The sequence below is a fragment of the Harpia harpyja genome, chromosome 13, assembly GCF_026419915.1.
Source record: "Harpia harpyja isolate bHarHar1 chromosome 13, bHarHar1 primary haplotype, whole genome shotgun sequence".
Taxonomy (NCBI): domain Eukaryota; kingdom Metazoa; phylum Chordata; class Aves; order Accipitriformes; family Accipitridae; genus Harpia; species Harpia harpyja.
Genome location: NC_068952.1, coordinates 1,550,354 through 1,566,261, shown reverse-complemented (window position 1 = coordinate 1,566,261; position 15,908 = coordinate 1,550,354). Strand labels below are relative to the sequence as shown.

General features: G+C 38.8%; 1 protein-coding gene across 1 annotated transcript in view; it reads left to right on the top strand.

The window, feature by feature from the left end:
• Positions 1 to 85: 85 nt before the first annotated feature.
• DZANK1 (double zinc ribbon and ankyrin repeat domains 1) overlaps positions 86 to 15,908 on the top strand; it is a 25,803-nt gene continuing 9,980 nt past the window's right edge. The window contains exons 1-13 of the mRNA XM_052806406.1: positions 86 to 343; positions 1,297 to 1,421; positions 2,081 to 2,234; positions 3,616 to 3,733; positions 4,112 to 4,208; positions 4,976 to 5,100; positions 5,666 to 5,751; positions 6,451 to 6,568; positions 7,538 to 7,651; positions 9,935 to 10,027; positions 11,957 to 12,079; positions 13,123 to 13,287; positions 13,927 to 14,155. Of these exons, the coding sequence (XP_052662366.1) occupies positions 240 to 343; positions 1,297 to 1,421; positions 2,081 to 2,234; positions 3,616 to 3,733; positions 4,112 to 4,208; positions 4,976 to 5,100; positions 5,666 to 5,751; positions 6,451 to 6,568; positions 7,538 to 7,651; positions 9,935 to 10,027; positions 11,957 to 12,079; positions 13,123 to 13,287; positions 13,927 to 14,155 (1,651 nt within the window). The 5' untranslated portion in view covers positions 86 to 239. The remainder of the gene's footprint in view (positions 344 to 1,296; positions 1,422 to 2,080; positions 2,235 to 3,615; positions 3,734 to 4,111; positions 4,209 to 4,975; positions 5,101 to 5,665; positions 5,752 to 6,450; positions 6,569 to 7,537; positions 7,652 to 9,934; positions 10,028 to 11,956; positions 12,080 to 13,122; positions 13,288 to 13,926; positions 14,156 to 15,908) is intronic.

Genomic DNA, 15,908 nt, shown 5'->3' with positions numbered 1-15,908 from the left:
GCAGGGGCTCGGTAGCAGGGATCGGGTGGGGTGGGCTGGGCTGTGGGATGGGATCGAGCAGGGGGGCAGGGGCTGTACAGCAGGGATGGAGTGGGGCAAGGTGTGGTGGGCTGTGCTGTGAGGGGATGGGAAGCAGGGCTTGACCTGGCAGGGCAAGTGCAGGCAGGGACGGAGCCCACGCTGGGACAGGGGCCGTGAACGCTGGGGTTGCCGGCAGGACTGGTTGTGTCCCACCAGTGATGGGCTCGAGAAGGCTGAAATGGGGCTCTGTGCTTTTTTGGTCCAGGTGTGCCAAGAGCCAGCGGGTCCTTAAGGAAAAATACTCTCTGCCCCCTCGCGTCAGGTAAAGATCTGATCCACCCATTGTTGCATCTCCTGTGCCACTGCATGCAGCCCAAGAAAGTTTGGCTGAGAACTGAACAGCTACTTCGGGCAACCCAGCCAAGGAGATGGGCAGCTGCAGGCAGCACTGTGGCTTACCTCCTCGTAGCCCCAGTGAGAGCGTGGACTTACAAACACCTCCCGTGCTGAATCATTACTGTCTGCATTGATGAGTAGCATAAGAGACGTTTCTGGAGTATTGAAGGGTTGGTTACAAAACCAAATGCTTCTAGTGTAGACATATTTCCTGGCCCTGAGTATCAATTCCCAAGATCTGGAGTACATCTTTTTGTATAGTAAAATGTTATCGTATCCAAATGCAATTTTTCATTCTTTAATTGTGTGACACAATAATGACTATGTAAATTATGATAAATCATGTTCGGCACCTGTTTTATACGTATATTCTTAATGCATACGATAGCTGAGATAAGCTTAAGCAATAGTTATCTTGATTTAGTCCTTTTCAGGACATCTTGTATGTATTCAGATGGCCACAATGAAACAAGAGGCTGGTTCCACATCTGCCATGATTAGGGTGGAGGTACTTCGCTGTTACTCTCTCCTACCATGTGTCACTAATGTATGATGCTAAAGCTGTTTCACTTGAATACATGGAAACCAGACTTGAGCAAGGAAGGCCAAAGTGAAATGAAAGCGACAGTGCTCACCTCAGGCTTTGTTTACAGTTCTGAAACAGGAGAGTAAGTCGAAGTGTGATGGTTGTTAGAATCTTGTTCCTTTTCAATGTGAAAATCATGCAAATATTGAGAACTAACAGTTTAAAGAATCCAGTGTTCCCTCTTTTAAGAGAAACAAATGAAGACATGGAATCACATTAAAAGACCGTATTTCTCAATGCATTCTTCTGTTTAGAAAAATTATTGTCTGCCTTTTTGTTTTTCTTTTTTAAAGATCACTACTGAGAAAGATGACAGCTGGCTCTGTCTCAGTTCCTCAGGTCATACCACTTCGAACCCCTCTTCCAGGGAAGGCTAAACATGAAATAGACACAAATACTCTCATAGAAATTAAATCAGGTATGAATAAGAGCTTTGACTCTATGTAAAACCTTTTCTTATGTGTTCATTTGAAACTTTTAGCCTCTGTACTTTTGTTTGCATTTAATTATGATTTTTATGAGTGCCCACCTCCTTAAGGAACTTACAAAATTAACCAATGTGTTTTGATATGCCAAATACACTTGCACTTAATTTTATGCATTCAAACAATATTATTGACATACGAGTTATTTCATGTATGTTAGCAGTCTTAATTGCTTCTAAGATCAAGCTCTTAACCTGTTGCATTTCTCTTTGACTGCAAAAACAGTGCTTGAAAGTATCATATGCCAGGCTCATCCCAAAGGTTTTCCTTACAATTTTTGAAATGTCAGCTTTCACTGTGGGAGAAAATATTTTTTCTGTCATTAGAATGGACAAGCTGTTGCAATGTTTTCATACAAAACCATTACACAGCTACTTTATGAAGAAAAATATTGCTTATAATGAAGTTGTGTTTGTTGAGTAATTTTTCATGGCAGAAACCATTTTGGTCCCAAACATTTAGTCATTTATGGAACTGCTTTATTTTGTTTATGTGAGAAAAATCAAGCACAGTAGTGAGTACTTTGAAGCATAGAGCTTGTTTTTCACAGGTTGAATACAGTTTGGCTAATTACTTTCTCTGTGTCTTTCAGATACACCCGAGGTCTCTATTTATTACACTTTAGATGGAAGTAAACCAGAACTCATTAGGAAACCTCGCTATGGAGAACATAACACTTTTAAGTATAAGGGTCCTATCATATTACCAGTTGGGAAAATAATGGTCAAGGCACTGGCAGTTACAAAGTAAGTATTCTGTTTTATTTCAGTCATATTTTGGCAAGGGACAGATATCCCAGTCATGGCTTGGAGCCATGTCGTTTAAAGCACTCCATACCTTGCAAATGAGAGACACCCCTTTCCCCAGTCAGTTTGCAATCTAAGTGATCTGCGTCGGTTGCATTGACGTCACTTTCTCATAATGCTTTTTATCCATTAAGTGTTTGTGCAGTTGGACTATCTCTCGGATGTTCATCTCCTGGGCTGTGGAAGTAGGCCAGTGATGCGTAGAGGCTGTGGGTGAGAAACTAGTAAAATATCCTATACTTAGAGCTCATCCTTTTGAGCATGATCATTAGAAATGCCAGAGGAACTAGTATGGTGTTTTCTGGGTTCATCCAGTGAGTCAGCAGATTTACAGAAGTTGGTCTTCCCAGGGATTTGCTTTGTTTCTCCCAAAGGAGGACCAAATGCTAACCCTCACAGCTTAAGTAACAATGTCGTATGTGCAAAGGTAAAGTAAAGATAAAATACATAGAAAGCAAGCTGGATTTTGCTACACAGCCACCGACTTTCTCCAAACTTCATGCTTAGAGAAAGAGAGAGGACACATAAATTCTCTGTCTGTAATCTGTTGCATTATCTTTTCCCTTATGCAAGGGAGCAGAAACTTTCATTCCAGCCAGGGATTTGTGCTTGCTGTTCCCTGCTATTAGCACCTGCAGGTAGCCTTTGCTTGTGTCTGCACTGGAATCTAACAACATTATATTCCCTGTGCAGGGACTTGCAAAACCTAGACCTATATGTATTTTCTGATATCACTACCTAGATTAACACTCGTTTCCAGTATGTTTTTATCAAGATGTTTTCAGGTGTGCTAAATAGATGCTCTAGAATGACAATAAATCCTAAATGCATGGTTTGGGCATTTACAGCAATTTCAATGTTACTACTGTAATCTAATAAATAGTAGAGAATGACAGTTGTTTTATCAAATAAATAGCACGCTACCTGCTGTTTGACTAGGAAAATGAATATGGTATTATGAATAGAAGAAAAGTCTTGCTCTCCTCTATTTTCTGTAACTCTGGCAAACGCTAGTTACCCCAGAAAGCAGACACAGGAGTATCAAGAGTTTTACATGTAAAAGATGTTGAGGGATTAAAGTATCTGTATATTTTATTGGTAGCTTCTTATCGTGCACATTTTAAACTTAGAAAAAAAAAAAAGAACAAAACAAAGCAGTAGTTCCTGAGAGTATTGCCCAGGATTATACTTATCAACTGAAATAATGACTTAGAAGCTTGATAGAGATGTTCCAGCAAATGAGCCATGTTCATCAGTGATTTACTTGTTGCTGCACATGGGTTTGTGGCATGTACATAGCTTTGTGAACATTGATTTTCAGGGACTGCAGGGAGAGTACAGTTGTAACAAAGGTGTTTCTGGTAGAGTACAAGCAACCAAACATCCTCTTCTCTGTTGAAGATGATGACAAGAATTTCCTAAAATATATCGCCACACAGGTAAGTTTTAGCAATTGTAACCCTTTGTGTGAATATAAAATGTTGTATGTATGATATTACTTAGAGATTAAACCTTGACTGCCTATACTTTTAATATATTTTATTTTCTCTCTTTGCCCATCTTTGCTGCCTTGGTCCTTTTTGTAATATTAAAATTTCAAGGGGCACATTATTTTTTTCTTTTTTTCACTGGTCTTTTATGACCAATTCAGGTCAAATATTTTTAAAATATATTTATAATGTAAGCTTTTCAAATGCTTGTATCAGAAATAAATACCTTAATCATGTATTTTTGAAAAATAACAAATAACTATAGCAGGAGAGGATTAGAGCAAAACCAAAAATTTCATTTAGAATTCAAATGGAATTACTTTTTAGGAGAGGGAAGCTGGAATGTTTACTACAAACCCAAAGAAGAATGGAGTGAATGTGGAAATCAAGCCTGCCTGGAGTGAAGCACCCCAAGATTTTCAAGGTATAGTATAACTTCATAAAACTGAAATAGATTTCTGTCTTAGTTGAAAATAGTGTAAGGTTTTCCCCTTATATCATTGGTAAAATAGGGGTAATTTTAAAACCATCTCAGAAGACAGAACATCCTCTGGGAATTCCAATTTCGATTGCTCAACACTGCAAATAGAGAACAAAAATTACCTTCCATACATTTCACATTACCTCTTAAAAACATACGAAAATGTCATTCATTTCTCAGCAACATGACAAGGCCTAGTCTATATTTCCCTTTGTGCCAGAAAATGCTGTTAAATTGATGGGATTGCAAATCCTTTACGGAGTTCTTTACTGATGTTTGCTTGCAGTAAGATTCCAAAATAAATACACAAAGCAGAAATGAAAGCTTGACCCAGATTTTCTCTATAGATAAAGCCTGTTATTCCATGGTAACGGCAATGAGACTGTTTAAGAGCAGGGAATCGTATTAATGTTTACTCATTAACTTACTCTTAGGAGCTGGGGTTTTTCTGAGCTTGGGGGAAGGAAGAAAACCATAAATAGAGAAAAATACAAAAGTAAGTTCTTTCAGAGAGGAATGAGGTTTCTGCTAGTTTGATTTCCTGTAATTCCATGCAGTTTATTTGAACCGAAAATCTGGATGTCAAATACATTTTTAAATATGCTTAGCTATTGGATTTTAAAATGAGAGCAAGTAATATTCCTGTGAAGATATATGTTAACTGACTGCATGAAGTGAATGACAGTGGAATCACAGGATTGTAATTTTAGACTCGGAAACAGAAAGAAAGACTACTCGCAGGTCCCTGCAAGGACCACAGCTCCTTGCCAGTCATTTGGAAACAAAAGAGTACAGAGAGGAATCCGACTCAGCCCCACCAATAGAGTCGTTACAGGTAAGCAAAGGGGTGTTGAGGAAAACTGTAAAAGGCTGTCATCAGAACTGAGCTCTAAAAAAATACAGATGTGAAGATTTGTGATCATTCTCATATAACCTCTCAGAAATTAATGCCTTTGGCTGTATTACACACTACTAATTTAAATTTACTGGTAATGAGACGCTGGAATAGGAATGCCCAAAGCAATACACAGTTATCAGTAAGGACAAAACCAGGCAAAGCAAATTAACAATGCCTGCATTCCTACTAATTCTCTTCTAATACATTACTGAATCTGCAATTAGCAAATACTTATTGCTATAGGTTGGCAAGTTGATATTTAAAACTTAATATTCACTAAGGCTGTCTTGGAAGTAAATAGCAAGACATTAATTTGTTTTTATTGGAAGAAGCTGTAGGTCCTTAATGCAACTAATAGGGGAATCAAGTGTAGTAGATATTCCTTGCAGCAATATATTTCAGTGCAGTTTTTCTCAAATAATGTCTTTAGCTGATTTTGCTACTCTTACCTGCATTTTGCAAATATTCGCTTACTAAGGCCAAAGCATTACCTTTATTTCAGTTTGCTAGTTCTTCTGCAGTGACTAGCCGGAAAAGCTTAGCAAGCACACAGGTGGCAAGGATCCAGAGGGAAACAGACTTCCTCAGGTAAGTAAGTGACTTCTCCTCTTAACGTATTTGCCCTTGGAAAGTAACAAGCAATTGCCTTTTGCAACCAACTTGATAATAATGTGGGGCTCTGTAAAAATGAGAAAAGCAAAGACAGACACTGGCTCATAACGAGAATGCGATCTAGGTAGGGCTTTGAAAATTCTTTCTCTTACATGTAGGTTTATTTATATCTCACCATACACAGTTATCAACTATCCTATCATCCTTAAAAAAAAAAAAATTCCTAACACCTGTAGGATCAGAGGAAAAGCTGTCTTTTCAAATTAGACTACAGCCCTCACTGCTGTAGGTGAAAACTGCTCACTGGAGTAGTCTCACAGAACGTTAGTGCTTATCACTATTGAAAGGGTTATGTGATCTACATCAGTGGTTCCCCATGTTGCAGCAGTGAGGCCTGATACAGATTGTGTGTCAGGAGACTTGTTTGCCTCACATGATGAGGAAGAAAGTATGAAACCCCATAGCAGCCAGAGAGCTTTCTACCTTGCAAAGCTGTTTAAGAGTCCAGAACCTCATATCATGGATGCTGGGGCATGGTTCGGTGGGCCACCATAGCTTGGAAACCACAACTGAGAAATCAGTGGCCTAAGTCCTGTCACAACAAGTTCCAGATTAATCATTATTGTGCAGCAGTACAATACGAAAACAAGTCAGCCAGTTTGCTCTTATTTTCAGATGTGCATACTGTTTTGCACCTCGCCTGTCTGACCCCTTGGCTCACTTCTGTCAGGAATGTGGATCTCCTATCCCACCTGTGCCAGTACGTCGCTTCCCACCCCCTGAAGGAGCACAGGTCAGCAAAACATCGTAACAATCAACAAATCCTCTTTGGAGGAACCAACTTCCTCAGCAAATCACACGTTCAATGCTGGCAAAACCATTATTTAGTCACACTCATTTGGGAAGCTCTGTTCTGATTGTTTTATTTTGTTCAATACCTTTAGCAGTGGACCCAATGTAATTCTTAAATGATGGGCAAAATTAACCATAGATTGCTTCAAGTGCCATGTATTTTAATAAGGATAACAATGAAAAAGTAAATTGTGTTTTATTCACTTGTGCCAGGAAACATCACCAAATTCAGATTCCTCCTCATCCTGCAACAACCACCACCACATCTTCAGAACCTGCATATGCATCTTACTCCAGTGCTAACTAGTGCAGTTAGTTAGTTAGTAACTAGTGCCTATGTCATAGCTGTAGAAGGTCCATCTAATATGCCTGAAACCTTAAACGGTGCCATGTGTGGGCATATGTAAGAGCACCAAGTTTTTACAGTAACTGTAACTGTAACTATCTTCTCTAAGCTCTTCCCAAGAGATAGTAACTTGATCTAACAAGTCAATGGTGTATTTTTTTTTCCTGTATCATCAGAAAGTTGTCCTGTCTGGGGCAACGCTGTAGTTTCAAGTGATGACTGAGAGTATTCAGCAACTCTTTTGATTAGGGTCATAATTAGGAGAATTTGAACTACCCACACACATTTTATAGCAGCATTTTAAATTTACTGAAAATTAACTTAGTACCTTTCTGGCATATTTTTAGTAGTCAGCAAAGCATTTTTTTTCCAGTTGTCTTCATATTTTCTCAATAGCCTTTGATCTTTAAGGATCAAGATCAGCATCTGTTGCTGTCAGTTGCTGTGTTTCCAGTGACTTTGCTGCTGATGTAGACTCTAATCAGGAAAATATGGAAAACCTCATTATAATCTTAATAATCTCATTATGGTCTTTAACATGCTGTGATGTGGCTTTTTCTTCAGATGGCACCATGTCTTGAATGCAGACATCTTGTGCCAATGAATACACCCACTTGCATTGTATGTGAGTCGCCAATAGCTCCACAGCTGCAGCCCCAAGCCAACATCTGCATAAAGGTAATTGAGAATAAATACAACAAAATAGCAATTTACCTCCTGGCATGCATTTTTCTAACAAATGACTTCATTACAAATATTTTGATCCAACTTGGGTTTATGTAATTACATTATGGCAGCTTTAAGTGTTAGTAGGATTAAAAACACCTTGAATAGAAATAATCATTGAAGGTAAACCACATAAGATCTGGAAGGCAGGCTGAAAAGCACATGATGTAGCAGTGTGAATGACAGGAATGCATGCACTTGTGTTCAGTAGAGAGATATTCTATGATTCTGTGATTTATGGCCTTAGTATTGCTAAGCATTTGGAGTTTATTAAATGTGTCCTCATTACACTGTGTACCTCATTTGATTGTGAGTGCTTAGCACAGATGGGCTGGCAGGACTGGGGCAGTGGGTAGGTATATGCCCACAACGTTAAAGTGCAGTCTTAGTCACTGATCCAAAAGTGCCAGTGGTCTTAAATAGACAAAAGTTGCCCTAAAAAATACTCCCTATCCAGGGGTATGGGAACCCAGGTAGGGCCCTTCCTCAGTCTCCCTGGTCAGAGGAAAGGGTGTGAGGAGGAGAGGACTGATACTGCATGTCCACAAGTGGTTGCTTACAGGGCAAAGGTGTCTTTGTCAGCAGGAGAGTTGGGCTAGGAAGAAGGGTTTTAAACGAGAAACAACAGGGGAAGGGAGGGTTACCAGCAGCCCTGTGAGGGAGTGATGGACAGGGCTGACAAGCAAAGGGTCTCGAATGAGGTGGACAAAAGGGAATACTTAATCAACAAAAGAGAGCTTAAGCGAGGTCACCTCAAGCAATTGCATGTAAGCAAGGAAGTGCCCATAAGGCACCCCCCAGACGCTTTCTGTGAAATCAGCATGCTGGGGTGCCTCTCTGAAGTGCCTGTACACTAACGCAAGCAGTATGGGGAGTAAATATAAGGAATTAGAGATCTGCATGCAGTTGCAGGGCTATGATCTTGATGCGACCACAGAGACGTGAAGAGATGACTCGCATGACTGTATGGGTGACATTGTAGTGGGTGTCTGCTGTAGACCACCTGATCAGGAAGAACCAGTGGATGAGGTCTTCTACAGACAGCTAGAAGTGAGCTTACATTTGCAGGTCCTGGTCCTCATGGGGGACTTTAGGCACCCTGATATCTGCTGGAGGAACAACACAGCAGGGCATAAGCAATCCAGAGGTTCCTGGAAAGCATTGATGACAACTGCTTGATACAAGTGATAGAGGAGCCAGTGAGGAGGGGTGCTCTGCTGGGTCTCATACTTACAGAGAAGGAAGGGCTTCTTGGGGATATGAAGGTCAAAGACAGCCTTGGCTGCAATGACCGTGACATGGTGGGGTTCAGGACCCTGAGAGGAAAGAACGAGGGCAAAAAACAAGATCATGGCCCCAGACTTCAGGAGAGCAGACTTTGGCCTCTTCAGGGATCTGCTTGAAAAAGTCTAATGATATCCTGGGCTGCATTTAGGAAGTGTGCCAGCTGGTGAAGGGAGGTGATCCTTCCCCTCTACTCAGCACTCGTGAGGCTGTATCTGGAGTACAGTGTCCAGTTCTGGGCTCCCCGGTACAAAAGAGACATGGACATACTAGAGAGAGCCATCCTGTGGTTCTGTGATAATTGCAAGGGAACATTTTTGGAAAGAGAAGGATGCTGAAAGGAACCTATTGACTGAAGACTATCAGATAACAAAAGCGATTCATAATCTGAGGCAGTTATCAGCTTGATGTCAAAGTAGATTATAGACATTGGCCCAAATTTAATGTTTTATGACAACCTTCATGTAGGTGCAAAACCAAACCTGAACTAATTGGTCCCAGCAGTCAAAATATCAGACTCATTATTCTTAGCCCTGGTAGAAACTCACTTGTTGATAGTGACCGTGCTAAGATCTTTTAGGGCACCCTCATGGTATATTATTATTATTACTATTATTATTAATTTTCCTTGCAGACACTGGACTATCTGTTTTGTGTGAGTGCAGTGACTAAGCAAACTGACACTAATACATAAAAAGGTCTGGATGTATTGATGTTGGATCTCCTGATGGAACTGTACCATAGTTTTTAAAAAAATGTCACCAAGATATGTAGATTTGTGATGACCAGGCAATATGGTCATCTAACTGAAGTCTGAAGCCCACTTGAAGGTTCTCTTCTATCTGCAGGGCTGAATAAGCACAGTACTTTCTAAGATCAAGTCCTCTTCTTATTATTGTTGTTCACGGTTTTCAAATACCATGTGAAATATATTCTTTCTCTGTTTAAAAGGGTAAAGTAATTTGTCAGGTGTGTGGCACAGGGAATCCTCTTCATCATAAACACTGTGTGACTTGTGAAAGCAAACTGCCTGAAATACAGACGGTAAGGCTTCTTGCATCAATTGTACTAGAGTTAATCAAATCAAAGAATAACATTCTTTTTCTTTGGAAAACTGAAGTCATATCCCTGTGTGCCTATGTTACAAAGGCAGAGAATCCCTCCCCTATGGCATATTCAAGCCCTGTACTCCCACAGATGCTCCATCACAAATGTCCAGCTAAACATAAGTGTATCATATACCTTCAAGTTTCTCCTGTGGAGGTCAGCATTGCAAATGCCATTGTGAAAGCTCAGGAGGCTCTTAGAAAATGAGTAGTCTTAGCTTCAAGGGAGTCTTGTTTGTGTTCAGATTATTTTCAATTGCAATAGAAAACTTGAGTATATACATCAGGAAGATCATTATTGTTGATTTTCAATTATTTTGTGAAAATAAAATATTCTTTTACATTATTTTTCTTATCTTCATTTGCTGCTTCCCTTATGTGCATACAGCTACTATGCTTGTATTTGGCTGTGACTCTGCACAGAGGTGAGAAAAGCAACAATAAATCTTCCCCCTAAAATTGCTGTCAGTTTCAACTCCCCATTTAGCTTGCTCATTTGGTTCCTTAGAAGAATTTTACTTTCACTTCTGAAGACAAAAGTCTTGTATGAAAACCTTATGGTACATTTCACTTCTCTAGGTTGTGATAAATACAGAAATGAGAGAAGAATAATGATTTGCAAGTTAAAATCTTCTGATTATATTGGCAACATCCTGAATTCTAAAACTGTCAGTAGCTAGAGGCAAAGGTCTCTTGTATAGCCACTGAGGTGTCATTTCAAAGTGAATTTCAGTAGGAATCTGTATTTACCTAAGATAAACATATGTTTAACTGCTTCACTGAATGTAGATATTAATATGTAGCTGCATATGTAGTTAGGCATATGACTGGAATGGTGAGATCTGTAGTAGCTAAGAGAGAAAGTTAAATGCTTACTGAATTATTATTAATAGTAATCAGAAATTTTACTAATAATAGTGGTTAATTAGTGATAAAAATAGCCATTCCTGAATAATTAATAATTAGTAATAATGTTGATATTACTATTAATGGTTATTAAATAATTAAGATTTAGAACATGTTTAGACTTGTGCTCTTGTAAATTTTATCTTCCAAACGAACCCCCAAGTTACATCATTCAAATTGCAATGCAGGCCACAGATGAAAATAGGGCTATTTCGTGTTTGCTCCCTTGCCATTTTGGTGTCTGTAATCAAAATAATTTTCCTTGGGTTCTGTTCCTTATCCATATTCCTAATGCAGAGAAAATAAACTGCATAAGCCCTGAAGCAAAAACCTAACAAAACATTTTAAGACCTATTTGTCCTAACTAGGATCTGTAATCAACCTCTAGATGTTTCAGCTAGAAAATCTGTTTTCTTTTGCATACCTTATAAGTTAATTGTAGTAGGAAAGCTAGGTAATATATAACTTGTATGAGGTAAAAGAGTGCAAAAAAATATTTATGTAGCAAACATCAAACTGAGAGAAAACTCATTGTCTGAACACACTCTCCCTGCCATACTACTACAAAGAAAGGTACAAAGAAAAATAGCTGTTGTGGTTTGGATTTGAAAATACAAATTTACCTTCCTCTTAACTTCAAGTGTACTTATACATGGGGACATATTAATAAATACCCAGTGTAAAAGGACACGATTGATAGGGAAATTTTTTTTTTTGCGCTCAGTTCTGCTAAAAATATTTAAAAATTAATTCATACCATATTTTACTGTGATTTGTAATGAAAAAATTACAGGTTAGAAACAAGTCAGTCTGTTGCTTATTCTAAGTTGAAATAATTCTTTTAGACTGAATATTACTTTATGTTATCAAAGTAGCTTGCTTTCCTCTTTCCCCTTATTTGGCTTGTGAACTTTTCTTCATAAGAAGTATTTTCTCCCTCATGCTTGTTTTATTTTATTAGCCCATGTTTGGAGGAGACACCCCCCCACCTTACCACAGCCAGCAAAGGAAGACAGTTTCGTGCTCAAAATGCAATCGTGTTAACCAATGTGATGCACGTTTCTGTGACTGGTGTGGAGCCAAGGCACGTGCTCTCGGTGTTTGTGTTGACAAATCTGTTTTTACTCATCTGTGATCTGCAGTAATTTCAAACTTCTCTTTGCAAAACTCTTGTCAGTTAGTATACGGCTTATTATTATCAAAATACTAGCTTAGAGCACATAGGATTCTGTAAAGAAAAATGAAAGGCTTAGATGACATCCTGACCCCACATCAGTCAGTGACTTAAGGGTTTAGAGATGTAAACAAAGTACCATGGGTCAATGAGCACCAGCTCATTGCATCAGTTGGGATGCAATAGCCGTATACTCTGCCAAAGTAACTTATCCATCAAAGGTTAAAGTATAGGCTAACCTAATGCAAGTTTTCCCGTATCTACTTTGGGTTATGATCACCTATACAGGCAATTAACAGAGATGAGATGATGTATGTAATTTTTTTGGCTGAAGGCCTCATTAACTTCAGTAAAGACAAGTACTTCACTGCTGCTCAGTAGAGCTTTTGCATGGTACAATCAATGTAAACAATTTCCCCTGGCACATATTTTTATAGGTATAATGTTTCAATCTAAGATCACACTCAAGGAGAATATTTTTTTTTCTGTGAGCTGAGTCTACATAAAATTTGAAACACGCCCCTATATGCATACATAACCATTGGCCCTGTACTGTACCAGGGGACTCGGGGTGGGGTGCTGGTGGTGGTGTTAGAATTGAACTGGAAAGAATTGCAGTCATATTCAGTATCAGAGCACCAGACTAGTAATTACAGGGCTTTGCCAAAGAAAATAAGTATTTTTGAAAGTAGATGTTAAAAAGATAACATACCATAATGCTAGATCTGTCTGAAAAAATGTTTGCCTCCATAGCATAGTGCTGAGATATCTGAAGATTTACTGTCTTTCATCTGCCAGTATGTTAACAGTGTGGTATCCTGGTTAATATTTCTAATCTAATAGCTTTAGGTAGTGCTACTTTACTTCCTTTTAATTCATGCCACTGCTTTTATCATTCCTGAACCATGCGTCATATGTGTCTGTAGTGACAAGTGTTTCATTGACCTTTCCAGCCTGGACCTCCTCCATCCTACTTTACTTGTTTCAAGTGTGGTAAAAGCAACCATCCATACGCTCGCTTCTGTGGGTCCTGCGGTGTTTACATAGAGCCCCCATCAAGGGTGGGTTCTTTGAATGGCAGTCTCAAGGATGCCGGGGACTCACTGGGGTTTTCTGAGGTAAGACACCCAGTATTACAAAGCCAGGTTTGAACACAGCTAAAAGGCTAGTCCACTGCAGGTATAGATCAGCACAACTCCATTCATTTCCTCTTTGAGACAATGTTGTGGTCTGTGAGCTTGTTGAGGGCAAAACCGAGGATATGTTTATTCTGAGAACTGCTTTCTGCTGAAAAGTAGCCTTAGCCAAGGCCTTAATCCAGCCTTATTCTAAATAGCAAAGTGAGAAACAATCAGCTTTTCAAAAGTTTTAGCTCTAAGTACTTTTATCTTATTACTTGTGAATTATTTGTGTCCTGCTGATACAAGGTATTCTTTTATGCATATGTAACAGTGTTTTTAAAACTCTGTTTTAAGAAAGACCATGATACTTAGCAAAGCCAGTTTTTGTCCTACAGAAGCATACATGTCATTCTGCTGGCAATCATGAAGAATTTTGCTTTTGCTTGAATATTTGTGATAAGTTGCATCATTGTTACAGACTGGTAATTAAAACCAAGAGTTGTTAATGATTCTTCCTGCTAGCTTTTTCATTCCTTTACAATTTTGTGTACTGTTCTAGTTAATTTCTGCTTGTAAGCCATTTAATTATATCTAATTATATTACTTACACTTTTCCTTCCCCTCCATCCCCCACAGGCTAAACAATTTCAAGCTCAAGTTGCCTGGCAGCCTCTTCCTATTTCCTTGCCCAAATCAAGGGCAGAAATAAAAGAAAGAGAAGATAAAGGAACCCAAACCATTGGACTTTTTTACCCATCTAGCAAACTGTTGGAAAAGAAGAAGCTTGAGCTGATTTCACAAAAAGAAAAGCTGGAAAAGATGAGTGATCATAAGCCTCTCCTGACAGCCATTAGTCCTGGAAAAGGTTAGAAGGAGTTTTGATTTTTTTTTCTAAACAAAGCTGCAATGTATGACCTTGCTTTTTCTTGAAAAGATTATAGTCTATGGAATGTGCCATCAGTAGGACACTGATCTACATGTTTACAAGTCTGTCTTCTCGCCAGTCACTTGTAAATGCAGCGCCTTAGAATTCAATCACTGATCTCCATCAATAGCTAAAAGAAAGCCTATCAGCAATATCAAAATTTTGGTTACTGACCCCTGTGCAGCCTTACTAATTTGCTAGTACTTTGATTTCCTCAGACCCTACAGGATCAGGGACAGGTGTCCTATATTTGAATTGGAAACCACTGAACGACAATCCCACCTCCCAGCACCTTCCTCACCCCCAACAATATGAAGTTCAGTAAGAACTGCGATAATGTCTGCTGGGAGTATCGTTAAACAGAACTCTGAGACACAGGGGATCATAGCTCTTGAAAAATATGATGAGGCTTGTCAATGTGAAGAACTTGTTTGGGGTGCTGTTGTGGAATAAATTATAGAAGTTTTGGAAGCAAAGGAAACTAAACTAGAGAAAGGGATTCGTAACAGGATTACAAAAAATAGGGTTGGTAGAAACCTTGAGAGCTCTTGTAGGCCCCATCTTCCAGCCCCCCAAGGGTATCAGTACATCTACATCACTCATTGCAGAGACTGTCCATGCACAGATTACTGTGTCAGTACTGCAGACAACTTTGTCTCACAGTCCCTGGTTTGGTCAGTTAGTTCTTTGTGGAATCACTTGACTGTTTGCTGTCATTAAAAAGTTTGCAATTTTTAGAGATTTTAGATTTACTATCCTGGGAAAACTTTTATTAATTAGGGACCTAATAAATGGCCCGATTTGCAAAATTGTCTTTAATCTCACAGGGCAGTCCAGCTGTGCAGTCCAGAGAATAAATTAATTTTAAATCACTACAGCATCAAACCATGGTTTGGAGGAGCAGTTACTTTTTTGGATCCATTTTCCCATTTCTAGCGCTTTTCTACAATTAGAGGGTCAACTCCTCAGGCTGTTACCAGAATTATTTATCTATTGGGTAGAAAAAGTTGCTAATGAATGTTAGAAATTCCTGTTTGACTCTGTGTATAAATATCCAGATGATGCACTCTTATATTTCAAATTATCACTAGGGAAATCTGTTTTCCTACACCCTTGCTCTGAAATGTGGCATGTTCTCTTAGACATCACCGTAGGAAATACAACACTTGACTCAACATGTCAGGGAGCTTAATTTAGTCAGAGGTAATAAAGGATTGGCCCATAATAGTGCCGAGAGAAAAAAAAAAAAAAGGTAATACTGAACATTCATATATCTCTAACAGAAATACTGCTCTTGACTTGTGAGTGAGAACTCCTTTCACTGGGAAAGGTTGGGAAGAAATTCTGTACTGCTTTTGAACTATGTTAATTTTTATCCATTTAGCAGAAGTAACTTTGTTGAAGTTGCACTGTGTAATGTATTCTCCTTTAGACCCTGCCAAGGACTGAGGAACATATTTCATTCTGTAAATCAATAAATGTCTGTTACAGTCAGGTCTTTCACGCTGTTCCCTTTGCTTGATGCTGAGCTGTATATATGGCTTGAAACTACATGTATCAACAGGACCATATGCTGTCACCCAGGAAAATCTTGTTTATAAATGCCAAATGTCCATTATTTCTTCAATTCAAATAGTATCAGACATTTGATATTAAAGTTTTTAAATACAAGTGATTAAATAAGGTGGGATTT